A 26,377-nucleotide genomic window follows, 5' to 3' on the forward strand; every position below is an offset into this window, starting at 1 on the left:
GAGTGTGGAGCCTGCTTAGGATTCTCTCCCTGTCTTCCTCTGCCCGCTCCCCCACTTGAGCGTGCTCTCTAAAAACAGAAAAAAATAAAAAGGAAAGGTTGATGTGGGACTCTGTTCCCCTACAGTCCTGGCCAGTCTGCCCATGGGCAGAGCTGTGACTGTGTGTAGGTGGCCCTGTGCTGTCCTGACCCGGATTGCGGGTCCACAGTAGATTTTCACACACTTGATGTATCACACACTTCATGTTTCACACGCTTCATGCACTTCACGTATCAGTGCATCTGCACTGTCCCACCGTCAGGAAGCTCAAGCTTGCGCACATGCGCGAGTGACCTCCTATAAACTTGTTTTTCCTTTGTTTTTCCTCTGTTACGTCTGGGTCTGTGGAGGCCATGGGGAGCATGTTGAAGTAAATCGAGTTACTTGCCCTCTATCTCGTAGCTACCGTGTAACATGTATGTTGGCGCGTGTGGAAGGCACGGATGGATTATTGACACGTTAGGTGGAGAGTCGCTCCTAATGTCCGAAGATGCTGCGGTTGCTGGGGATGAGTGTGGAGTTCGGGAAGGCTGTCTCCAGGAGACTCGTTTATGTTTCTAAAGGCCCCCACGGGCGCACCCCTTGCTGGGCCTGCTGAGCAGTGGGGTGGCCTGCTCTGGCCTGTCCAGAGGCACCAGGCTGAGCTGCTGGAACTCCGCCCGAGCCACAGCCCTGAAGCGTTAGGGTGGAGACCCATAAGGCAGGTCCTTGGTCTCCCTGAGCTGGGCCAAACAGAAGGGACCCTTGAGGTGACCGTACAGAGAGCGTTGGGGGTGAGGGGGGCCTTGGAGAGGGGAAGTCGTTTGCAGGGAATGTGACCGAGGCTCTGCTATCGGTCTTATAAGACAATTGAACTTCAGGGAGGTTGATTAAAAACGAAGTGATTGGAAAAGGTTTCCCTCTATGTTTTCCAACTTTTTTTTTTTTTTTTTTACGTTAACATAGAGTAAAATTGACTTTTCGTACTGTGCAGTACTGTGAGTTCTAATACGGGTCAATTTTCCGTAGCTGACGCTATAGTCAGGACCTCGGGGTTCATCGTCCTAAAAGCTCCCTCCTGCTGCCCCTCTGTTGTCACTGCCGCCCCTGCCCCCACCTCTCTACTGATTCTTAGCAGCCACTGGTCTGTTCTCCATCCCCGTGACACATGTACGTGGACTCAGCATTTAACCTTTCAAGCCTGGCTTCCGTCACTCAGCTTAATGCCTTTGAGATCCATCCAAATTACTGTATGTGTCTATAGCTTATGCCTTTTAATTGTCACAGTCCATGGTGTAGATATACCTTTGTTTGCTTATATACTTTTCATTATAGCCATTGTAATAGGTCTGTAATGCCGTCTTATTGTGGCTTCAAGTGGCATTTCCCTTATAGTTATGTTGAACATTTATTCAAACATTTACCGTTCGAAGGAGCTGTCCGTTCAAGTCTTTTGCCCATTTTTAAATGATGTGATTTAACACTGTTGACTCTGGAGAGTTCTTTATATATTGTGGTTATAAGTTCTTTGTTGAGTATGTTGTTTCCAAATATTTTCTCCCAATGTGCAACGTTCTGCTAACACTGACTTTCACAGACCAGGTTTTTTTTTTTTTTCATTTTGACAAAGCCCAATTTATTTTTTTAATTTATGGATGGTGCTTTTTGATGACATGTTTAAGAACTGTTTGCCTAATTTCAGGTCACGAAGATGTTCTAAGTTTTCTTTTAAATTTTTTTTTAGTTTAAAGTTTTACATTTAGAGATATAATCTACTTTGAATTAATTTTTATAAGGTCTAAGAGTTATATCATGATTCAGTGTTTTGCATGTGGTTATCCAGTTTTCCAACACCACTTCTGAAAATATCCTTTTTTCATCGAAATGCTTTTGTAACTTGGTCAGAAACTATTTGGACACATTTATGTGGGTCTCTTGGAAATCTCTGTCCGGTTCCATCAGTCTGTGTGTTTACCCCTTTACAAATTTCACATTATCTTGATTCCTATACAGCATAGCAAGTCTTAAAAAAGTGTTAGTGTGATTTCTCCAACTAGTTTTTTCTTCCCTTTTTCTTTTTTTTTTTTTTTTTATTTATTTTTGGGACAGAGAGAGACAGAGCATGAACGGGGGAGGGGCAGAGAGAAAGGGAGACACAGAATCGGAAACAGGCTCCAGGCTCCGAGCCATCAGCCCAGAGCCTGACGCGGGGCTCGAACTCACGGACCGCGAGATCGTGAACTGGCTGAAGTCGGACGCTTAACCGACTGCGCCACCCAGGCGCCCCTCTTCCCTTTTTCAAAATGTTTTGACTATTCAAGTTCCTTTGCCTCTCCATGTAAGTTTTAGAATCAGCTTGTCTATATGTACAGTAATTCCCTGGGATTTTGACTGGAAGGGAAATAAATTTATAGATCACTTTGTGGAGAACTGAAATTTTTATATTGAAACTTCCTATCCATGAACAGAATATGTCTCTCAAATTATTGAGGTATTCTTTGATTTCTTTTAACAACATTTCATCCATTTATACATAACACTAACCTACAAGTGTGATTTTCCTGTGTTGACTTTGTATCTAGTAACCTAGCTAAACTCACTGTAAGATTTTGGGGAGGTGGGGTGGGGTGGGTAGATTCCTGGGTATTTTACCATAAACTGTCATGTTGTCTGTAAATAGGGACAGTTTTCTTTTTTCCAAAATGTATGACTTTTATTTATTTATTTTTTGGCTTTATTGCAGTGGCTAGAACTTCTACTATGATGTTGAACAGTAGTGGAAATCCTTGCATTTTTCTTTTGAGGGAAATGCATTCACTTTTTCACAGTTAAGTGTGACATTAGTGCTAGAGTTTTGTTTTGTTTTTTTGTCTTTTTTTTTGGTCAATACCTTTATCAGGTTGAGGATGTTATTTTCTTTTCCTAAATGGTTGAGAGATTTTATCATGAATAGATGTTGAATTTTGTTAAAATTTTTTTGCCTTGGTTGATACATGTTTTTCTTCATTAGACTATTACTATTATGGTTCATATTTGTTTATTTTTAATAGATTGAGAAGTGAGTATAACTGGCTCCCACCTTCCACCAGCCATTTAGTTAATTGATCCAGTCCAATATACCATATAGTAGTATGAGAATCTGTATCAAGTAGAGTGTGTATATGCAATTCTTTTTGCTGTTCATCTTACAGACTCGTTTCCAGAGTTTCTTTGGTCACCAATTTTCCCTCCCGCCAACTTCAGTGAGGTTGTTCATATGTTCATAAGTTGTAATACACTTAGATTTTCTTGTCAGTCTTCACCCCTTCCTGGGATCCACCAGTCTTCTAAATGCTTTTGTTGTTAATTTGCATATATTTTGCATATAAGGGTTTTCCATCTGTGTTGCTTTTCCTTTTCCAAAACATCACATAGCTGGGATCAGACGGCATGTAGCTTTTGCTTTTTTCACTTAGCAAATACACATCAAGGTAACTCCACGTCATTTTGTGGCTTGATGATCCACTCTGTATGACTGAATAATACCCCATTGTATGGATGTTCCATAGTTTACCCATTTATCCATTGAAAGACATCTTAGTTGCTTCCAGCTTTTATCAATAAGTGAATAAAGCTGAGATAAATATTCACATGGAGGTATTTGTGTGGCCACAGGTTTTCCGATAAGTTGACTAAATATTCAGGAGTGCAATTACTGGTTCATACAGTAAGCCTCTGTTTAGTTTCGTAAGAAGCTGCCAGATTTTCTCCCACGTAGCTGTACCATTTTGTTTTTTCATCAGCAGTGAATGAGTATCCCGGATGCTCCATGTTCTTTCTCATCAGCAGTCAGTACTGTTGGATTTGGAGCTTTGTTTGTGTGGCTCTTCTAACAGGTATAAAATTGTACCTCATTGTTTTAATTTGTAATTCCCTGATGACAAATGATTTTAAAGATCTCTTCATATGTTTATTTGTGTCTGTAGATCTTCTTTGGTGCGATGTCCTTTTGCTATTTTATAATAGGGTTGTTTTATTTTCCTGTTGTTGAGTTTTAAGAATTCTTTGTATAGTTTGGATACAAGTCCTTTACCAGATATGTGTTTTGCAAGTATGTTCTTCCAGCCTGTGGCTTTCCTTTTCAGTATCTTAACAGCACTTTTCACAAAGCAGAAATTAATTTTAATAAGGTCCCATTATTTTTTTTCATGGATCATACTGTCTCTAAGAACTTTTCCCTAAACCCACAATTATCTGGATTTTTTTCCTGTATGTCCTTCTGAAAGTTTTATAGTTTGTCCTTTTAGTTTTAGGTCTGTGATCTATGTTTAGTTTTTGTAAAAGATACCTGGTCTGTATCTAGAATCTTTTTGTGTTGTTTTGTTTTGTTTTGTTTTGTGTGCATGTGGCTTTACAGTTGTTCCAGAACCATTTGTTGGCAATACTATCATTTGTCCATTGAATTGCCTTTCCTTCTGTATTTGTGTGGGTCTGTTTCTATTCCGTCCCACTGATTTATATATTCTCTATTAATATGCCCTGTCTTGATTACTGTAGCTTTGTATGTAGGTTCATTTTTCCAATATTGAATCAGCTTTGACTCCTCAAACTCCACTTAATTTTGCTGTCTTCTTCCTTTTATATATTGCTGTATTTGATATGCCAGCACTTTGTTGAGAATTTTTGCATAGTTAATGAGAAATATTAATCTATACCTTTCTGGATTTGGACTTTTTCTGGTTTTGATATTGGAGTAATTCCAATCTCATAAAATGTTTTGGGAAGTGTTCCCTTCTCTGCTGTTTTCTATAAAAGATTGTCTTGAGTTGATGTATTTGTTCTTTAAATGTTTGATAGAATTTAATGGTGAAATCATCTGGCCCTAGTGATTTTAGAAGATTTTTAACTCTCAGTTAAAGTTCGGTGATAGTTACAGGACTATTCCAGTTATCTATGTCACCTTGGATAGGATTTGGTAGTTTGTAGTTTTTGATACATTGGTCTGTTTCATCCATGTTGTTCATTGTTGTGCATAGAGTTCTTTGTAGGAATATTTCATTCTCCAGTTACTGTCTGTGAAGTCAGTCATGACATCCCCTTTTTTATGCCTAATGTTGATAACATGTTTCTTCCCTTTTTTTTATCAGTCTTGCTAAAGCTTTATCAATTTCATTGATCTTTTCAAAGAAGACAGTTTTGGTTTCATGCATTTTATTCTATCATTTTCTTTATTTCCATTTCATTGGTTTCTGCTGTTACCTTTATTATTTCCTTCCTTAGTTTTATTTTGCTCTTTCTTGTTTATAAAGTGGAAGCTTAGATTATTAACTTGAGACCCTTCTTCTGTCAAATATGCATCTAATACTATAAACTTCCCTCTAAATATTGTTTCAGCTGTATCTTATAAATTGTGACCTGCTGTATTTTCAGTTGTATTCAGTTCAATGTATTGTTTTTGTGATTTGCCTAAAGACTTTCTCTGTGACCCGTAGATTATTTAAAATGCCTTGTTTTCTGTCCAAATGTTTGGAGGTTTCCAGTCATCTTTTTGTTATTAATATCTAGTCTAATTCCATTATGATCAGAGAATATGATTTGAATGACTTCAATTATCTCAAATTTGTTAAAGTTTGTTTTATGACCCAGAATGTGGTGTATCTTGGTCAGTTTTTAGTGTGCATGTGAAAAGAATGTATATTCTGTGATTGGATAGCGTGTTGTGTCAGTCAGTTGAAACCAGCTGGCTCATGGTGTTTTTCATTTCTGTATCCTTGATTTTCTGTCAACTACTTCTGTTAGTTAGAGAGAAGTGAGGTCTCCAAGTGTGATTGTGGGTTTGTCTGATTCTCCTTTCAGTTTTGTCAGTTTTTGCTTTATTTATTTGAAACTCTCTTGTTAGGTGCGTAAAGGTTTTGGGTTGCTGTGTCCTGGTTGTGAGCCGTCCCTTTTGTCGCCATGTAACATTCCTTTTTACCCCTGGAAATTGTGCTCCTCAATCTGCTTTGTCTGTTACTAACTTTTCTTAGATTACCGTTTTCATGGTGTGCTTTTCCCATCCTTTTAGTTTTAACGCATCAGTATCTATTTATTATTTGAAGTGAACTTCTTGCAGACAACACATACTTGGGTTATTTTTTCAATCCATCTGGCACACTATTATTTTTTCATTGGTGAAGAAAGGCCATTTATATTTAATGGAATTATTAGTACGATAGAATTTCTATCTACATGTTTATTTCACTTGTTTTCTTATGACTTTATTATTACATAATTATTTGTTTTCTGTCTTTTCTATTTTTCCTTTCTCTTTTCCCTTCCCTTCTTTGAGGCTATTTTAACTTCTTGTTCTGTAGCTTTTGTTTATCTGTTAGGTTTTTGACTACATTATCTCTTTATAGGGATTATAATCCTTGCATACTTAACTTTCAGAGCAGTCGGCCCAGTCTGCCTCTTTTCTTTTTAATTTTTTTTAATATGAAATTTATTGTCACATTGATTTCCATACCAACACCCATTGCTCATCCCAACAGGTGCCCTCCTCAATGCCCATCACCTACTTTCCCCTCCCTCCCACCCCCCCATCAACCCTCAGATTTTTCTCAGTTTTTTGTTTTTTTTTTTTTAAAGAACTCATCAGAAGGACAGTCCAGGGTATTTAGCCAGATAATTACCATTCCTTTTGTTCTGACTTTACTGCTAAGCTTCCAGGCTGCGCCCTCCAGTCTGAGGTCCCTTCTTGCTAAAGACCTTCCTTCAGCAATTCTTTTAGCTCACCTCTACTGGCAGCACCTTTGTTTCTGTCTGAACATGTCTTAATTCTAGCTTTATTTCTGACGAGTTTTTTTTTTTTAACTGGATATAGAATTCTCAGTTTCTTTCTTGTCTTCGAGCACTTTATAAAATTGCTATTTCACTTCCTTCTGACCTCCATGGTTTCTGATGAGAATCGTACTGGCATTCAAATCCTCGTTCCCTTTTAAATAACACATCATTTTTCTCTGGTTGTTTTGGAGAGTTTCTTTGTCTTTCGATTTTACCTGCCCGCTTCGTCATGATATGTGTGGGAGTAGATTGCTCCAGGCTTGTCCTGTTTGTGGTTTACTAGGCTTTTGACTTGTCGTCGTATATCTTTGGCCAGATTGGAAAAGTTTTAGCTATCATTGACTAGCATTTTTTCTGCACTGTATTCTTTTTCCTCTTCCTCTGGAACTCCAGTTAATTCGACTGTTAGACCGTTTGGTTTTGTCCTACGCATCCACTTTCTGATTTTTTGTTGTTTAACGTGTTTCTCTCTGTTTCTCAGATCAGATCATTTCTGTTGACTTCAGTTTATTGACTGTTTCCTCTGGCATCTCCATTCTGCTATTGAGACTGTGCAGTTTTTGTGTTTTGTATTTTTCTGTACTAAATTTCCATTTGCTTCTTTTTTATAACTTGTATTTCTTTGAAACTTGGTATCTTTTCATTTCTTTCAAAGGTATTTTCCCTTCTTACAGCATTTTTATTGCAGATAAAATCCTTCAAAGTTACCAGGCCATGTATATGAAATTCTCACATCATACACTTTAAATATCTAACCATTTTGTCAACTAATCCTCAAAATGCTGGGGACAAAATCTTGTCATGTGATTCCAACTTCTGTGGCATCTTGGCCTTGATGTTTGTTAATGTCTTTTCCAAGACAAGTTGAGGGTTTTATGATTCTCTGTTTGCCAAGGCATTTGGGATTGTATCCTGATCATTTTGAATGTTAGGCTCTCAGTCTTGTGTGAGTCCAGTGTATAGCACTGCTATTTTTTTTTTTTTTAGGAGGCACTCAACCTGGATGGGTTTGGCTCTAAGTTCTGACCAGGTTTCTGTAGGTTGTGGTTTCAGTGTCCATTTTGTTGTTCAGACTCCATGGTCCTGCAGGTGTGCTGTCCTACAAATCAACGGCCGGTCTAGAACCCTTACATCCATTCTCCATGTCTTTGGTTTAGAGTGATCCACATATGCACAGGTCAGGAGTGAGTCCAGGAATTTACAAACACCTTCTCAGTGTGCTTTCCCAAATTTCCCTTTCTCTGCATCTTCCCTGCTACTGTCCAGTTCTCAGGGACCCTGTTTGGTCCCTGCTCATAATTTGGCCTTACTTACCCCACTCAGATACACACCTCCTAGAACTGCACCAAGGTCCAGAGCCAAGTACTGAGAAGACAAAGAGGAGGAAAGCAGCCGGGGCCTGCCCACCAGCGGGGACCACGACGGCTTCCGACAGAAAGAGACATGGGCATCCCGGTTGCTTCGGGGCCAGGGTGCAAGGGTTCAGAGATAATACCAGAAAGCGAGCGATTCCTCTGCTCAGAGCATCGGAAGACCCTTCTCCCTCCTCAGGGAGAGAGAGACAATACTTGCATACTTAACCTGCTGGCGCACACCCATGCATCTGCACCTGCGGGTGCCCTCTAGCTGCTGCCTGGTGGTGGAGAGCCCGAGGGCCTGGGCAGCCGAGAGACGGCCCTTCCTCAGGAACCCACACCCTGCAGCAGAGTCACCTTGAAAGAATGATTCTACCCAAAGAACTCCGAAGCGTGGTGTTCTTGCTTACTGGAGAAGAGATGGTGGAGGCAGCCTTGGTCTTAAGGAGACCTGATGTCCAGGCCCAGCCCTGCCACCGAGCAGCTGTGCTCGAGCGTAGCAGTGCATGGTGGGGTGCAGGACACATCCGTCCGGGGAGCTCTCGCGATGGTGTTCATCACCGGGGAAGAGACAGAGGCCCAGGGGAAGGAAGCAACTCATCCAAGACCCTGCAGCCTGGAGTCTGCCTTGGCCCCTGAGTCCGTTCCTCCCGTTGCACGTGAGGACTATGGTATCTGCGTAGGCTCCCTCATCAGAGCCCCACTTGGCTGTGTCAGTGCAGGCACACCAGTGAAGGCTGCCATGATCTCTGCTCCCGCAAGTGGCAAGAAGAGAGCTCACATATAAAATTCTGGTGTCCGTGACATAGAATGACGTCTTCCATGGCCATTGGTAACCCCATCGTGAGCCCCTAGGAGACTGATGACATACTGTCCGGCTAGAGACAATGTAGAAAGCAGTCTCGGATGGGGTAGGTGCTCCCGGTGGGCATGTTTAAGTGGCCACCCACGTGGAAACAAAAACGGCTGTGTCCTTAAGGGAGCAGAGTGCAGAGAAGCAGGCCAGCCCCCAGCGGAGCCTACGGTGGCCCCACAGCAGAACACGGCCCCGCTCGTGGTACCCAGGCCCCAGAAGAGGCAGGAGAAAGGGTGGGGAGGAGAGGGTGAAGGAAAGGAGCATCCAGAATGTGGCCGGCAGAGGCCGCTCCGCACAGCTCTGGGGTCATGCCCGCTCCCCAGGGAGACCGTAATGGGAGGGAAAAGGATGATCATCTAATGGCTGCCCTTTGGGCCACCTGAAATGATGGCCCAGCCGCCGAGGACTTACGTGGACACCTCTACCTCCAGAAGATAGATCTTCCACATCAGCGTATGTTAATTTTTATGAGTAGGTTTTACTACGTTTTAGAACGATATTTAACAACCGACAGTGCCCCTCCTGGAAAGAAGAGCAGTTTCATGGTCTGATTTTGCACGGGTCAGGGTCAAAGACACTGTCGCTGAGTGCCGCTCCAACTAATTAATGCATTTGCTCCCTACAGGGTGAAATTGGGTTTTCAGATACATTTATAACACGACTTGCTTGATTCCTAAATATTGCCTTATTTGAGCTATTTTTCCTAATACACGGCCTGGTGTGTATGGGGTGAGAAATTATTTCCCATGAAAAATTGACAGCGAAGCTGAAACTGTCTGATGAACCCCGTGCTCACATACGGACAATACCTGGACAGGCAGGCGCTGGAGCGGCACCGCGGCTTCTCGGAGCTGCCCTGCGCCCCCGGGTGAGCTTGCACGAGCGCCTCTCCTCATGGTCCTACGGCTTTGGGAAAGTTCTGGGCTCTTCTTCTGGAAAGCCCGGGCGGCATCCAGCAGAACACACACACAGCGACCCCTCTGTGCTGCACAAGGAAGGCTGGAGACAGGCCTCCCCGCTTCTTGCGGTCTCCACGACTGCTTTCGCGCAGTTTCTCTCCTAAGACCTCCGGCCCTGAAATCGCCTTCTCCCCAAGTTATTGCCAGGCGGCCTGCCGCCTCTTTCTTCCTTGTCTTTTTGTTGTGTTTTTGTTTGTGTTTTTCGGTGTGTTTTTGTTTGTTCTTAAGTGAGGCATAACAACAGCAACAGCAGTCATGATGAACAGTTTGATTTCAAAACCCTTTCTGAAGAAACCACAGTAAACAGAGTGTGTTTGCCTAAGGAAACCCTCCGAGCAATCAGCCAGTAACACAACTGCATGTGCTAATGAACCCAAAGCTGTTAATGTGGTTTCTTCAGTTAAATTGATTCATGAATTTTGAAGAGAACATTATCTAATGAATTTTCTTTGAATAGAAAGCAATTAAAAGGACAAATCAGTCTGATTAACCCCAAAGTCACCCTCCTGCCACAAATGGTGTACAGTTTGAAATTATATCATAAAAAACTAGAGCACATTTGCTATCTTTTTGCCCTCTACTAATCCATGTAAATTAATGAACAACAAAGTTAATTTCTTTGATGACCCTGTTCTAGTATCACCTGGATTATGCTGATGTTTAATTTGCTTAATGTTATAATAAAGACTAAACAGATTTTTTTTTCCAGCGAAGTGATTATCATTCCCTTCAGTTAAGAAGTGATTTTTATTATTTAAAACGCATGTAAGGGTGTGTTTCCTTTAAGAACCAAATCGCACTTTGCCAGCTTGGCACCGAGTGTAATTAGTGCTATTATGGACACACTCCGGAACACCGCTGCTGCCCGTGGAAGCCTTCCCTTTGTCGTTGCCATCGGGAACTCCCGCCCCCGGAGGGCTCGGTGCCCCCACCGTGGGGGACACAGCTCCGTGTCCAGTGCTCCTGAGCCTTGCGTTCCCTTTGGAAAGACAATAGGTATCGATTCAGACCAGCCTCCCTTGCAAAGCTAGAGGCAGAGGGAGAGAACGTTCCCATGCATTCACCTGTTCACTCCCACAGCAAGGTGAGGAGCAAGCGCGATTTGATGTGGCTTGCCAATTAAAATGGGAATCAAGTTATTTTATTTTTGCAGCCCTGTGCATCGCAGATGCCTGTAGCCAAGGTCACTGCCAGCCCCGTGTACGTGGTGTCTGGCATTCTGAGTCTGCTCGCTGCTGGGTGTGGCCGCCTAGCATAAAACCACAGCCCGGCCCATGGCTCCTTTTTCCTTGTGTATCCCAGCTGACGTTGGCAGTGACCCAGCAGTCTGAGAGGTTCTGAAGTCAGTAGGCAGGCAGGGCCTTCTGGGCTCACGAATGTGTGCGTGCCCCAGTCCTGGAAGAGCATCACGTGGTCCTTCCTGCGTGGGACCCGGGGACGCAGCGGGCGGTTGCAGGTCTGGGGTGCGTGGCGTTGGGATGGCTGCGTAGGGGCCAGCCCGCACAGTGACGGGACCGTGTGTGGAGGCCGCATTTTAATTGACTGTAGCACCTCTGTTTGTGTTGACGTGCTTTCTGTCTCAAGACCGGCAGGTTTCTACATCAGAGCTGCGGGAGCCGCTTGTCCACATAACGTCATTCTGCATTCTGCCTTTCAGATTCGTTCACCAGACAGGTGTTGTGGAAGCTGCTGAAGGTTGTCAGACTCGGAGAAACGGTTTCTTACCGGCAATTAGCAGCCCTGGCAGGCAGGCCCCGAGCAGCGCGGGCAGTGGGCGGAGCGATGAGGACCAATCCTGTAAGTCGCTGCCGACGGGTGCGTCAGCGGGGCCGCAGGTGGCGGCGGGAGTGGGGGGGGCCGGGGCCCTGCAGTGTAAGCGGCCTGTGCGGCACCGCGTGGGGAGCAGAGGAGAGGAGGCATCTGTACGGGCCCCCAGAAGAGGGGTGAGCGGCCCCTGCCCCCCATTTTTGGTGGTGACGGTGGCATGTCTTCCCCAGGGGGTGGCTTCACCCCAACCTTTTCATGTCCTTGTCCCCCCTGTGCATCTGTAGTCGCGTTTTGCTGAGAGGGAGATCCCCTCCAGGCCACGCCGAGCTCCCCAGAGGATGGGCTGTGTGGGGTGGCCGCACGCCTGTTGTACCCCGTAGGACAGAGGGCACTTTCTCCCCGTCATACCCGTACCTGGGCCGCCGGCCATGCTGTCTCCGGAAGTCCACGTGAGTTGGGGAAGAGGCCGTGGCGCCCCTGTCCCCAAAGCCAGGTCTGCCGGAGGACGACCCCATACAACTGAGTGAGGCCTGGAATGTTCTTTCTTGTCAGCCTGTCCAGAGCCTGGCAGGGGCCTGCTAGCACATTCGAAACAGTTTCTCCCCGAAGCGGTGGGAACGTCTGCGACAGGATAGAAGCGTGCCATGCTGTCAGGATGAGGAAATAGAACCAGCACATCCCGGGGGAGGAGTTACTACATCAGACAGACCTCCCTCCTTTGAAAATGGCTGTAGCTTTGCTGTGTGTCCTCAAAATTCTCTTCATCCCCGTTGACCCGGGCGAGGCGGGCGTTCACACACCCCAACCCGCCGCTCTTGCCAGTTGGCACCGACTGCCCTTGTTCAGAGCCCGGCATCTCTAGGAGACGGCGATTACCCAGCTTTCCGCACAACACGGCCTTGTTTGGTTTAAGCAGCAGCTCGTAGAGGATTGCAGTGGATCGCACTGTCTTGACGCATGTCTGATCTGGAGAAGAGCTCTCTGCCTTGTTAAAATCCGATTGTCCGAGCAGCGTGTGATGTGGACGACACATCGCACCCAGCCCGCATCTCCCCATCTAGAGTCCTCGGCGGCCGTGGCCGCTGAGCCCAGCGGGTGTCCTGTTGTGTTTTCGCTGCCACGTGCCCAGCTGCGTCTTCAGAGTCCACCCCCTCCACACTCTGTGGGTGTACACGCTGACCATGCACACAGGATGACTCGGAATCAGGTTTATGAGCATGATTTTTTACACTTCTGACAAACTTTGACCCGCATCGTTCCTCGGAAAGGCCACCGCCTTCTCCCAGGTTGTATCTCCACGTTGAGCAGTTGGACCGTGCTCTGGATAGAAAGACGGCTGGGACACCGTGGTATCCGGGCTCCGTTTCGCGCCTTGTGAGAAGGACGTCAGAAGCTGGCCGGGCTCTGCCTGTCCCGTCCCCTTCCCCCCCTCCCCCCACTGCGGTCGTGGCATCCTGTGGACATCCTCCCTTTGTCCCAGATCTTCATCCGTGTCCTGGGCCCCATTTCTGCTCTCCGTGCCCTGTGTGTAGAGTCGGTCACCCACGCTGCTCACGGAGGCTTGACTTGACTCCCACCGTGTGACGCAGCAGGTGGGTGCCACCGTCGCGGCCCCGGGCGTGGCTGCCGCCCGCCTCTGCTCCGAGAACAAGCGTTGCTAACGGACGGCACGCATCCGTAGCCCCGCACCTGCCTTCTGTGTGATGACAGCAGTTTCTCACTCTCTGAGAGGGACGTGCCGTCACTGTTCAGCGATCACGCTCCTGGCAATATTCAGAAACATTTATTGTTCTGCAACCAGCATGACTCTCTTCTCTTGCTATTAATCTCGATGAACATCTCTCTTCAACTGTGGCCTCAGTCACTGAAATTTATAAAATAGGATCTCCCAAGGCTTAAATCTCTAATGTCCGTAAAGTCAACGTATTGACTTCCCCGCCTCGTGCCCAGGTCAAGAATGGCAGCGACGACATCAGGCATGAGGACCAAGCAAGCGCCTGGTCCCTCCTCTTGGCGCTGTCCTGTGCCACGAGCATCCAGGCACGAGCCAGGCCACGAGCCCTCGGGGCCTGGCCACGTGTCCCTCTGTTGTCAGGCGCCGCACGTAACCCATGCGGGGACCGTCCACGCAAGGCGGTTGTGGAGATGCCGGCAGCTGCAGGGCGGAGCAGGGCTTCCAGGCCTGGTGCCGACATGCCACAGGTGCGCCTGCGAGAAAAACTTCGAAGGTGTAGCCAACTTCTGCTCAGCCTCCCAGGGAGCTCTGCGGTCCTCACGGGGTTCCCGTAAAGTTGATCTAAAACCTCCTTGGAATGGGCTGGGGCGTCCAAGAGGTGACCCAGGAACCTGCCACGACTGATGTGGCTGCCCCACGTGGGTGCCCCCTTTCCTTGGTGCTGGCAGCACAAGGCCCAACGCGGAGCGCCACGCATCAGCTCCAGCACCGACAGAGCATCGCTGAGAGCTGCTCGTTGAAAATCTCTCTCAGTTTAGGCTGAGTAGAGCAATTGTACCTTTTGGGAAGGAGAGTAAAAAAATGGGTTTGGAATGTGGCAGAACACCACGGAGCTCGTTGTGCACTCATTCCTTAGGTGGCTTGCGATAAACGCGAACACGAGCTGGCTCGTACTGCAGCCCTTGCTGCGGGGCGGGCTTCTCTTCCCCACCAGAGGAAGGGTTGCTTGCTGCCGTGTGGGGGTTTGGTCCCTTCCTAAGTGCTCGGTTTTCCAGGTTTTCCACAGAGGACTCACTAGCCTACGTAAGACGGTTCGGCAGCCTTCTGGAAGGTGCGCCCTCCCCTCCCCCCACTCATTCACCACGGAGGATGGTCAGCCTCCTGTAGGTGAGTCTGGAGACGCCTCGTGGCCCTCCCCCACAAGAGCACCCTTCCGCTCATCCTCAGACAGAATTTGCTAAATGCAGTTCAGAGGCGATCAATACATCGCACAGAGAGTTTCCCCACTTTTTTCTAAACAAACGCATTCCTGAGGAGTTAGTTTATTCACAGATTGCCACGAGCGTTAATGACCCCCCGAGTCTTGTTCTGCCAGTCACCCAGATGGCTGTTGATAAAGATTTAGCATCATGTTCTAAGTGTCAGGGCTGTCAGTGGGGCTGAACCATTTGACCAGAAGAAAAAAACGCACAGGGAGCTATTGATTACAGCTTCCCGGTGTCACTTGTTCACCAGGATTTAGGTATTGATGAGGCCGCGAGTGAAAACAAGCCCTCTCCCTTGTGGGCTGCTACCACAAGAACAAAGGCGAAGTTGGAAAAAATATTCAGCCAGCACCAGAATCAGAGGGATTCCATTATTGATTGAAAGGCCCCTTCGTGTTATTTTTGTTGGAGACAAATCTATGGGTTTGGAAGTTTTATAGCACTTGAGAAACAGTCTGTGTAAGTGATGGATTCAGTATTGGATGAATTAGATTTCACAGCGTGAAGATTTCAATGCAGCTGTGATATTATGAGCTGCTTGGTTATTGATAAAAATTACATTTTATGCAGTACAGGCTTTCAAGAAGAGGGTGTAGAGGGTATGGATCCTTTGCAATGTCCATAGGGCGCAAATACATTTTGGCGGCCTTGGTTGTTTTCGTCGTCTGAGATCCGCCACCAAAGTCAACACGGACAGAAGCGGTGCTCCCTGCCTCTTGTGTAAAAATCGTGCGTCTTTGGCAAGCGACCTGCTGTCCCGCAGTTGCTGCCCAAGATGAAGCCTGGCCGGGGCGGTGGCCGTCGCTGCCTTTCCACGGGAGTAGGGCTGTGGTCTGTGGGACACACGGAGCAGGGAGGAAAATCAGAGCCCGCCCGTGAAGTCAGCGTTGGGTGGGGAAATTGAATCGGTACCTAAAAACATCTGTGAAACTAGCTCGAATCTTTATCGGTCAAAACTTGAGTTTCACGTTGTTGTGTCCTCGAAGCAATTATTAATGTGACTGTTTATTGTATTTGATAAAAACCCTCAATCAAAGTCAATATTCCAGACTTGAAATGTTGTGATTCTCCCCCCAAGATGACGGGGATGGTTGGCTGCTTGCGGGACGGGGCGGCAGCGGGCACTTTCCCGGTGTGTGAAATGGCACAGACGGGAAGCCAGCTCTCCCCAGACCCGCCCTGACCCTGAGACTTGTCCTTAGATCCCCTGAGACTGCATGCGTTCCCATGGCAACCCAAACTTGCAGTCGGAATAGGGACTGGTTTGTGATGCGGGAGAAGTTACGTTCTCAGCATCCGAGCCAGGTTACCCACAAGGCCAGCGATCCCCCTCGGGCAGCTGGTGGAGAGGCCATGTGCAGGCGCCGGGTTCCGCCCCCGCTGGGCTGGACTCCCCTCCTTGCCCCTAAACTGCCGTGGGAACTTGGGCAGGAAATGTAACCCAAGGCTGACCGTGCCTGGCCTGAGGCTTGTTGGAGGCTGTGTGATGTGCCACAGCGGGCACAGGCCACGTTCTTCCTGGTGGTGTCGTTGAGTGCTGGGTCCGGGATGGGACTGGGGACTGTGCCCTCTGCCCAGAGACAGGTGTGGCTCGGGGCCTACTGGGGGGCACTCTAGGCGGGTCGTTTTGTGTGACGGGCTGAGGTGGGTGCACGGCCACAGGGCGGCTAGACGCCATGAGAAGAGACCCCAGGTACGTGTGTTCAGCCACTTTCCTAGAAACTCAGCTGACGGGTGGCTGGTCGCTAGTCGCTTTGTCCATTTCGGGTCTTTGGAGTTGGAGCTTGGGGGTAGGAGACGTGAATCTTCTCTCTGTTGAGCTGCAGACTTAGTAGAGGGATTCTGAGAAACTCTCACCCTTCAGGGCCCTGCAGGAGTGGCCGTTTTTCCTTGCAGGACATTTGGAGCATGACAGCCACATGTGAGTGCACGGAGAGGGGCTGGGGACAGCAGGTCTGGGGCTTCAGGAGGTGAGGCAGGATGGGAGCTGAGCGGTCCCTGGGTACCACCCGGCTCCCTTCCAGGGTGGGGTCCTCTGAGGGTCTGTCTCCAGAGCGGGGCCAGTTCCTATAGCTGTGCTGGCTGGCTGTTCATGGAGCACTGCTGTGATCTGCACAACAACGAGAACCGTCACCCTAGCATGTCCTGGGCCTTCCGTGACTGACCACCCACGTCCCTGCACCCCAGTCAAGATGCAGCCACTTAGGAATGAGGGCTGTTTTACCCAGGACCCCTGGGCAGACCATCTCCTGAGAGGTTTGAACTCTGCTGAGAATCTACCAGATGTCCTGTCCTGGGAAGTCTTGGGTTCTGAGTAACTGCTTGTCGGGGCCTTTAAGCAAAATGACCATTCATCCCCCAGAGCCCCCACTGTGGGAACACGGTGTGCCCCCTGCAGTTGGCATGCTCTAAATAGTGCCCACTGGCCACCAGGGAGGCGAGGGCAGCAACTTGAGACAGGCCCCTGTCCACTCTGGCTTTAAGGGGCGTAAGCTCCTTCCCTTTCTTTTCCTCCTGTGTCCTGGGCCAGCTGTGCAGTGGATAAAGGACAGCAGGGTATTAGCTTTATTCAAATAAAAGCTCAACTCAAGACGTGCTGTGGCCACAGTGGGCTTCCCAGGAATTCTGGCTGGAATGAGCCCCCCTTCCCTGTTACCAGCCCCAGCAGAGGCAGGTGCTGATGACATCTGTGCTGCGGGGCAGACAGGTCCCCTCGCAGGACCCCACCTGGTGCCGGGCATTCCCGTGCCTTCGTCCCAGGACGGCTGGTCAGGGAGTCCTCCCCGCCTCAGGCCGGGGGTAAAGGATGCGGTGGCGGGTCCCTTCTTCCGGTGGGTGTCCCACCCCATGGAAATCAAAAGCAGGGGCAAGGCGCACTGTGCCCACCCTCCACAGTGGACTCCGTCCTGAGAACAGACCCTGAGCAGGTCTGCCAGCGGACATCCCTAGAGCTCCTGTCAGTGCAGCCCAGACCAGTGGCGGGACGACCCAGGCGCTCCCCTGGGGACCACTGCTGAAAGGGACCCCCCTACCCTTGGGGAGGACAGAGGTCTTCTCTGCTGGGAGAATTGACTACAGGGAGTGTGTTAGGTGGGATTGTTGGCCTGCGTGTGGCTGCAGGAATAACGAACCACCCATGTGACCGTGGTCCCGACTCGAATCCAGGACCTGTGAGCTCTGGTATCCAGTTTGGGATGTGGAGGACCAGATACCCATGGGTCTGTCCTGTGCTGGCCCCAGGCAAGGGCAGAAGGACTGCAGGGCACGGGGGGAAGTGTCCTGTCCTTGGGGCATCAGGGTGTGGTAGGAAGACCTGCCTGCGATGTGGGCCCTCCTCCTCCGGGGCTGCAGGCCAGCCTGCCTTCCTCCGGGACTAGTATCGCAGCATGTCGAGCTGCCGGTAAGTTGGATTGGCAGGGTTTGGCGAAGGCCCTGGGCACACAGAGCCCAGCCCTCACTTCCGTTTCCTGGTGTGTCCCAGTGATGCACGGCACCCAGACAGCCGTCACCGTCCCTGGTCCTGGCAGTGGGTCCTTTTAACGGTGGGTTGGCTTCTCTTTGTAGGATTGTATTTGGATTTTCATCATGAGGTGGTCTTGCTTTTAGTGAAGTCGTTGTGTTGATTAAGCACCTGACTCCTCCGTCTGTCTCCAGAGGTGGGTGCACAGGGAGGCCCCAGTGCCCTGGGGAGGGCTGCAGGTGGGCATGGCCCCGGGTCTCGAGTCCTCAGGGATGCTGTTGGACAGCCTGTCCCAGTCCAGGTATCCAGGGGCCAGATGGTGGCAGCGGCTGCTCAGGTGAGAACAGACGAGGACTAGAGTTTCTCAAACTTCCAAGTATCCCGGGATTAAGGAAGGGAGACGCACTCCCAGTGCAATGCAGAGCATGAAGCAGGTCAGCAAACCTTCCCTATGAAGGGCCTGGTAGTAAATACTTTGTTCTGCAACAGCAGCCCCAGACAACATGGCTGTGTTCCAGTAAAACTTTATTTACAAAAGCAGGTAGGAACTGTGCCAGTTTGCCACATTTTTCCAGTGCCTTGCATGAGTATGGTCTTCCCTGAAGGTTCCTGTCACTTCTCGAAACGTTTGCAAATTTTACCTACCGCCCCGTAACTTGGAAATGTGATTTTGAAATTTGTAAACATACGCCGCAAATTACTTACCAAAGACAGTTTTCTCCTTCCAAACGTTGGTATGAAGGGATTCTCTGGAAAACGCCGTTCATTTGCCTTGGAGTGTCGTGTCCGTCCTCGGCCCGTGCCGAGACCCCCAGAGACCAAGGGGTGCACAGCGCCGAGGCGGCCAGCCGGGGGCCTGCACATCACTGTGGTCAAGGGCCTTGCTCTGGATGCCGAGAGACCTTGCGGGCCCCGAGCCCAGACTGACAGGGTCGCCTCTCTGTCTTGCAGCTTCCCATCCTCATCCCGTGCCACAGAGTGGTCTGCAGCAGTGGAGCCGTGGGCAACTACTCCGCAGGCCGGGCCACAAAGGAGTGGCTTCTCGCCCACGAGGGCCGCCTGGCAGAGAAGCCGAGCTGTCCGGGAGGCTCCCGTGGGGGTGGCATCCCCCGCCCCCAGCCTGCTGGCGGAACGGAGGACTTGTGGGAGTAAATACTTGAGTGACACATAAAGGTTCTAGCACATTGGAGGTGGTCTGTGCGGTATTAAAAGAACTGAACGTGTCCTGGGGGACATAGCGTGTGTGCCTTTTCTTGTTTCCACATTTTACGGCAGAATGAGTTCAGAGGACTGGCCGCTGTTCATCGTTTGTTTCTCTCTCACACCGTCGTCGTTCCATTTCTAATGTCTGTTAACACAGGGGTAAGAAAGTGGGGGGCCCGGCAAGCCTGAGAGCCACCGTCCGGGCAGGTGGGAGCATCCGGCACCCGCCAGGGCCCTGGCCCCCCTGACGCAGGCCTGTCCCCCTGAGAAGCTGGCCTCCCCGGCTCCCCTCTCTGCTTAGCCATTGAGGCTGCCGGGACGGTGTCTCCCGCTCAGGCCTTCCTGAGGGAGGCCCGGCCGCGGAAACCAGTGCTCATGGAGGTTTTCTAGCGATGTTCTTCTCACCGCCAGAAAACCAGTGCAGGATGCACACACTTTGGGTTGTATCGGTTGAATGGAAACGAACCACTTACCAAAGTGATTTGGGAAAAGGAGTAGCTCCTTGAGATGAGTTTGGTCGAAATGGCTCCTTCCCGAGGGCGGAGGGTGGAGGGTCTTCCTCGGGCCCTAGCCCCTCTCCTGCCGCTGCTGACCTTTGTGCGCTCCAAATGGAAGGTGACGATAGAGCCTAAGAGTCAGAGGTCACACAAGAAGGGGGGATCTGCTCCTGTCGCTGGCAGCAGAGAAGAGTGTTTCCAACCAAGTGCCACCGTCCGATGCTTCATTTTCGCGTTGTCATTTTCTCTTTATAATTAACCGTACCTGAGAAACACGAGGGAAACTTGCAGCTAGCTATGCATGTGGATAAATAAGAATAGAGCGTATGATGTATGGAGAAAATAAACTCCACCCCACTGTGCAGGAGAGAGCTGTATTTTTGTCAGGGGTTCCTGTGACAACTCAAACCCCAGCAGGGAAGCTCAGGTGCTTTGTATGTGTCACCGAGAGCCTGGGTGAATATACAGCCTGTAATGCGCATGGTTTGGGCGTATTTTAAATTCCACGTTACCTTAACGCCGGTAAAGGAACGGTGCCTGATGTAAACAGACTTTAGGCTTTTCTCACCAATTTGCAATTTGTTATATCCTTTTATTATGTCAACCAAATTCTGGGTCTTTCCCCCCAAAAATAAAGTGGTAGGACCATTACTGCATCACCTTCTGATTTCCATCCTTCTCCCCGCTGCTGTCTCAAAGCCCGCCGTCCGGCACCCGCGGTGGCCACGTGGAGGTCTGATTTCCGGACAGGCCGCGGGGCCACCTTGCTTCGCCGAGCCCCTTGGCAAGCTTCGACAGCTGTAAGCACGCCCTCCCGGCGTCTCCGTGTGCGAGCAGAGGGGCCCGTTTGTTGTTTCTGACGTGTTGGGAAGGCGAGTGGGGGTCCGGGGTGCGCTTTGCATTGGGGACTGCGGAAGTGGTTGTGTTGTAAATTCTGTGAGGAAAATGCTTTTCTCCAGGAACTGACGGTCACCAAGAAATGCGGTCGTGCTCTGCCCTGAACGGGCCGGAAAACCGTGGTCCTCACAGGCAGCAGCTCTGGCCTCGCCGGCCCGGGTGTGGGTTTCGTCCGAGTGCCTTCCAATAGAGGGCACCATAGCAGTGCACTAGGCTGCGGTCGGGAGACCCCCAGTCGCCACGTCTGTCTGAGGACGGACTCGAGAGTGGGGCAGAGGGAGCTCTGCGATCGGCTCTGTGCCGGTCCCGCGGAGCGCGGCGTGCCGTCATCGGTGCTGCCGGCAGACCCTGGCAATGCTCCGCGTGTCCCGTGCCGCCCGCATGCCGTGCACCCCAGCCACCTCCCAGGCCAGGAAGGTGTGGGTCCCTGACACGCCGCATGCCTCCCACCCATCCCCAGGTCCCCGGGTGGGCTCCCAGGGAGGGTTCCTGAGTCGGACGGCCACACGCGGGCGTGCCTACAAGGCCCACGTCCCCGGCGGGGCTCGGCCACTTGCGGCCGGGGACCCGCCCGTCAGAGCAGACCGAGGTGACCCCGCAGCCCCTCGTGGCCTGGCACCGCCTGCTTGGGCCGTGCCCTTGGTGCAGTACAGACCGCATCCCGTTTTCTGCCTCCCAGGGCTTCCTCGGCCCTGTCAGAACGGGCCTGATAGATGCCCCGAGGTTCCCGCTGACAGAGGCACGGCCGTGTACCCCTCCAAGGACAAGCTGTGCAGGGGCCCACATGAAAAGCCAGCACGGTCGCCTAGAGCCACTGCTGCTCAAGGTTGCAGTGCGGCTTATGGAAATAAGGAGGAAAAGGAAAGGCACAAAGAAACACAAAAATACTTTCCAAATAAAAAGAAATGTGGAAACAAGAATTAGTCGTGTTCTTCAGCCTCAGCCTCGGGTCCCCTGCACTAACGTGGCGCATGGTACTTTGAACGCAGACACGGAGACCCACGGGGGCGGGACAGCTGGCTCCGGGCAGCGGCCGTTGCTTGCTGTTCTCCCCCGTTTCCAGAGACCAGGACGATGAAAGGTTTGGAGAAAACGGTTGTTGTTGCGGAACCACGTGCATATGGTACGGATGCCCTTGGCCACGCAGGAGCCGAGGTTTCCAACGGGTGGCTGTGTTCTCCGGTGCCTTTTCCGTGTGGAGAAGCCCCAGGTAAGCCCACCGTCGTCCACCGCGTCCTCTGGCTGCATCGAGGTCCGAAGTGACAGCACGGGTCTGCCGCCGTTGTGACCAGAGAAGAAACCTCGCGGTGTCTTGTGCGGGCAGGGGCTGGAGGGGATATGGCAGAAGACAGAGCCGCAGACCACGTGGGTCGGCTGCTCCCAGTTCTAGATACAAAGGGTGCGGGCAGGGCCCATTCTGGACAACGCAGGTAAGCTCACCTTGCAAGCGACTTAGTTGGGGCTTTTAATCCTTGGCTGCTTCTTAGCAGAAGCGTTGATTGAACAACCTAGAGAGACTGAAGCCGTTTCTAACCCAAATGTCTTTGGGAACAAGTTTTCTTCCAAGTCTCCTGTCTGCACACAGCGTGCTCACACAGTCGCCTCTTTTGGGTGGCCAGGCGTGTCGAGTGCAGGTGTGTTTATGTCAAAACCATCGTTTAACCCGGTCATGAACAACAACGTTGTCCCAGAACTTCCTTCAAAACTGTAATATGGGAACAAAACCCTGTTCAAGGGGGTTGCTTCAAAACCTAAGTGGTGGCTCGATCCAGCGGGTCCCAGCGGGGTCTGCGTGCTGCTCCAGATGTCCTTGTCCTCCCTGCTGTGGGCCCGGCAGGGGCAGGCGGGCACTGCTGGCCATGTCTCCTGCCATCGGCACCCACAGCCATGACCACGGGCGGTCGCGCCGGCCCCAGCCTCGGCCACGGTTGGAGCAGGTGGGACGTCACGGCCGAATCGACGTGAAGACTGTTCAGAGCTTGCCGGAGGTCTTTGTGCGATTTGGGTTTCAGGCCGCACACAGAGGACTCTGACGTGACAAATGACTTCACGTGGGACACACAGAAAGAGTTTATTTCACTCAGAACACTGTCCTATAAGGGCGGGAAACTAAGGCCTTCTCCGTGGTCCGAGAGCCACCATGTGTCTGGGCGTCCCAGTGCGTCCTTTGCGTGTTTTCTTGCTGCTGTGCCGGCCGTGGGGTCACAGAGGGGGATTTAACTTGGCTTGGTCTCCTTTGGCCCGTGTGCAGTTGCTTTCTCGTTCGCCAGCGTTTGATGGAGAGTTTGTGTTTAGGAAACTGAAGTTCACATCAATTTTGCCCGTTATCAGTTTGAAAGACGTGGAGATTTAAACGAAACCCTGCCATGCAGCCCCTGGCTGTCTGTCCGTCCGTCTGTCTGAAGGAAAGGGGGTGACAGTTGAAAGGCAGGCCCAGAGCCTGGAGAAAGTGCAGGTCCCGACACGTCTGTGAGCGGCTGAGGGCAGCTGTGCAGGGTCCGCGGACGCCGTGGCTCCAGCTGCCGACAGACGAGCACGTCTGGCCTCCATCAGCCGGCCGGCTCCGCGGGCTGGGGGGCGAGGCGCAGGCCAGGGGCCCGGACAGCAAGGCGCTGCGGGATACAGAGACCAGCCTGATGAAAGGACGTCGTTAACGAGTCTTTAAAGTTGTCTCAGTGTTTTTTCATGGAAAAAAGCCACAAGAAGAAGATTCCGCATGGACGCTAGTTAAGATCGATCACGAAAAATGTGGCACTGGGGTCATAGGGCACCTTCACAGAGCCTCGTGTTCAGCACCCTGTTCTGAGCTGCCTTCCTGGGTTCCTGGTGAGCAGAGCTCGTCTGTGGGTGTCGGTGCTCGGCCGGACCAGGGGCCCCGCGTCTGAGGACGTGACAAGGAGCTTCAGTGCCCTCGTCATTGTGAACTCTGGTGCCACTGGGGCGGAAATGACTCTGCTGGCTGCCAGCCATCCTGGGGATCGCTCTGCACGGCTTTTCCTCGTATGTGTGGTTCCTGCCCACGCACACCCTTCCTGGGGCGAGGGGTGCGAGGGGCACAGGAGAGAGGCCAGGGACTTTGTCTCCCCTCTTTCCTTGCCTCTCAGAGGTGGAGTCCAACCCCCCCCCCCCGGCGGGCACACCACCGCACACACACACACCTGAGGCTTTCCTTAAGTCTCCCGCTACACGTCACTTCTGTTTGGTTCCCAAACACGAGCAATATGTTTGCTTCCAGATTGGTTTGTTGACTTAAATTAAGAAAAACCCAGCTGGAGAAAATATCAGTGTCCAAACATTAAGCAACATGTGATACTGTGCAAAAAGTCTTGCTTTTGCGTGTTTTGACGGCCATGGCTCCCAGCAGAAGTGGATGCCTGTGTGAGGCTCTTGGCAGGCAGTGCAGGGGCAGGTATGCAGGGCTGGGCTGCACTCCCCAGCAGGCGGTTCGGGCCCCGGGCCCTGTGGGAAAGCCCTGGAGGCTGGGGCACCCCCAGCCCCAGGCACATCTCCGAGGGACCTTCAGAGGGGAGTCTGAATCTGTGCCCAGGAAGGAAGGGCCAGCCCTGGCCATCTTTGGGATTTAATCAGTCGAGAGCCCGAGAGAGCAGGCTAGAGAGCCCTGACCACCCGCTCACCTGGCAACCACACGAGGGGCATCCTGTGCCGTGTGCGGCCCACCAGGTGAGGGAGGCCCACGGGACAGAGGAGGCTGGGGGCTGGGCTGAGCTCACAGCCCTTGTGGATGGGTTCCTTTGGGGAGTGAGACAGACCCCCCCCCCCCCGGTAGTGTTAAACTTGTGACAGCTTGGAGATCCTTCCAGATACAGATCCTTCCAGATAAGCGTGCGGTGCTCCTGCTGAACGCAAATCCTCAGTGCCAGATGGTTCCAGTCCAGCCAGAGCAAGCTCGACTTGGGCCCGGCACGTTCTCCGGATGCTTCCTTCACAGGCCTTGCTTTGCTCTTTTGAGTCCCAAAAAGGGGAAGTACTCTGAGCAGAAACCTCTGTGTGAGAGGCCGCGTCTGGGCAGAGCCCTCACCGTCGTGGCTGCTGTGCTTACCCCGCTGGAGCGGCCCTTCTTGGATGTCCTGTGGGCCTCCCTGCAGCCGCCCCCCCAAGGACCTTCCCCTGTAACGGGGAACGTCTGTGTCCTCTCGTTCACACCTGTCTGAGTGCCGACTACGGGGACCTGGCCCTTCCCCCCTTTTGTGTTCTCGCTGCTCCGGGTGGGCCTTCCGGATCCATCTTTCCTCCTCTTGTCCTTCAGGTATTGCTGAGTTCCTGTCGCACTTGCTGCGCTCTGCAGGGCGTCTGCATCCGGGGATGGGGTCATACTGTGTATCCCTGGACACAGCCCACAGCTCCCAGCACCCCCCAGACAGTCCCCCCCGCCCCCAGAAGGAGGCGGTGGGGTGGGGCTGCTTCGGCCCCATTGCTCTCATCAGCAAGAGTCGCGAGCGGGGTCCTGGGCACGTTGAAAGACGAGGGCAGGAACGTGAGCCGGGGGACAGCCCGTGAGCTGGGAAGAGGGCTGTGGCTTGGCAGGCCCGTGAACCCATACCTGCCATCTGGATGCACCGGCCTGGGCAGCCCACCCTTTGCTGTACTCAAGTTCAAACCTAGTATGGGCAGGTGTTCCTAGGATGTTCTCTTCACGGTAGTTCTGCTCTTTCTAGAATTTCAGTATTCTCCCTCAAGTGGTCTTCTGTACCACAATTTAGACCATTTTTCTTGGGAAAGGGGCTTTCGTGGCTTCACAGGCTTTGGCTGTGATCCTCTCTTCCTATGCAGCCTCCCCAGGTGACCCTGCCCTGATGACCCCATCAAATGTGCGGGACAGCTTAAGTCTGGGCTCACAGGTTACTCGCCTCAGCTGAGACCCTTGCTGAAGAGGGCAGAGCAGTAGCCGTGACCACACCTGACCACACTGTCCACCTTACTGGCCCCGTCAGAGTCTCCAGTCAGGTGAGGTGGATGGAAGAAAAGTCCTGAGCCAGAAATGGAACACTCTAGAACATTCTGGAGCCAGCTCCCACAGAGCCGGTGGAAGAGCTGTTGGCTGGAAGTCAGTCTGGTCGTGGAATGAAGAGGCCACCCAGGCCCTGCACACAGGTGCACAGACAGCCTCCCACTTTGGGGTGGGAGGGCGGTGCCTTCCAGAGACCCTGTTCCACTGTGGGTGGTCCTCAGAGCCCCGGGCCCCATGCCAGTGGGTCCCTATCCCTCTCCTGGGACACAGCAGCAGGCTGTGGTTCCTCCCTTGTCCCCAGCAGAGGCCCTCCGTCTTTGTGTTCACCATCCTCCAGCCGTGCCTGGGAGCATCTTAGCCTGGCCAAGGGCTACACCCAGGGCAGAGAGTGTGGCCCCAGAGTGTCCCAGCCCCTGACCCTGTGCCTTCAGAGGTCACAGAGCCCCAGTCCACTGAACACATGACCACGCCCAGACACACAGCCTCCACCTCTGTGAGGACGGTGTCTGCAGATGTCCGTGCCAACCTTGAACTGGGTGGAACAGGCGTCTGGAAAGGAGAGAGGAGGCCCCCAAGGAGGGCTGTGCCCAGGAACCACAGTCTGTTCCTCAGGACCCCTCCTGGCCACCAGAGGGTGTGTCTCTGTTCCAGGTGG

At 51.3% G+C, this 26,377-nt stretch overlaps 1 protein-coding gene across 8 annotated transcripts in view; it reads left to right on the forward strand.

Annotated features, from left to right (window-relative positions):
- MGMT (O-6-methylguanine-DNA methyltransferase) overlaps nucleotides 1-19,389 on the forward strand; it is a 298,750-nt gene extending 279,361 nt beyond the window's left edge. For 5 of the 8 annotated variants that reach the window (XM_086681184.1, XM_086681181.1, XM_086681183.1 and 2 more), the window contains 3 exons: nucleotides 11,647-11,786; nucleotides 14,487-14,598; nucleotides 19,108-19,389. In XM_086681184.1, coding sequence (XP_086537310.1) covers nucleotides 11,647-11,786; nucleotides 14,487-14,598; nucleotides 19,108-19,316 — 461 coding nt within the window. In that variant the 3' untranslated portion in view covers nucleotides 19,317-19,389. The other 3 variants (XM_086681185.1, XM_086681186.1, XM_025918237.2) reach the window with 3 other exon arrangements.
- The last annotated feature ends 6,988 nt before the right edge of the window (nucleotides 19,390-26,377 follow it).

The sequence above is a fragment of the Puma concolor genome, chromosome D2 (genome assembly GCF_028749965.1).
Source record: "Puma concolor isolate L17-30 chromosome D2, mPumCon1.1.hap2, whole genome shotgun sequence".
NCBI lineage: Eukaryota > Metazoa > Chordata > Mammalia > Carnivora > Felidae > Puma > Puma concolor.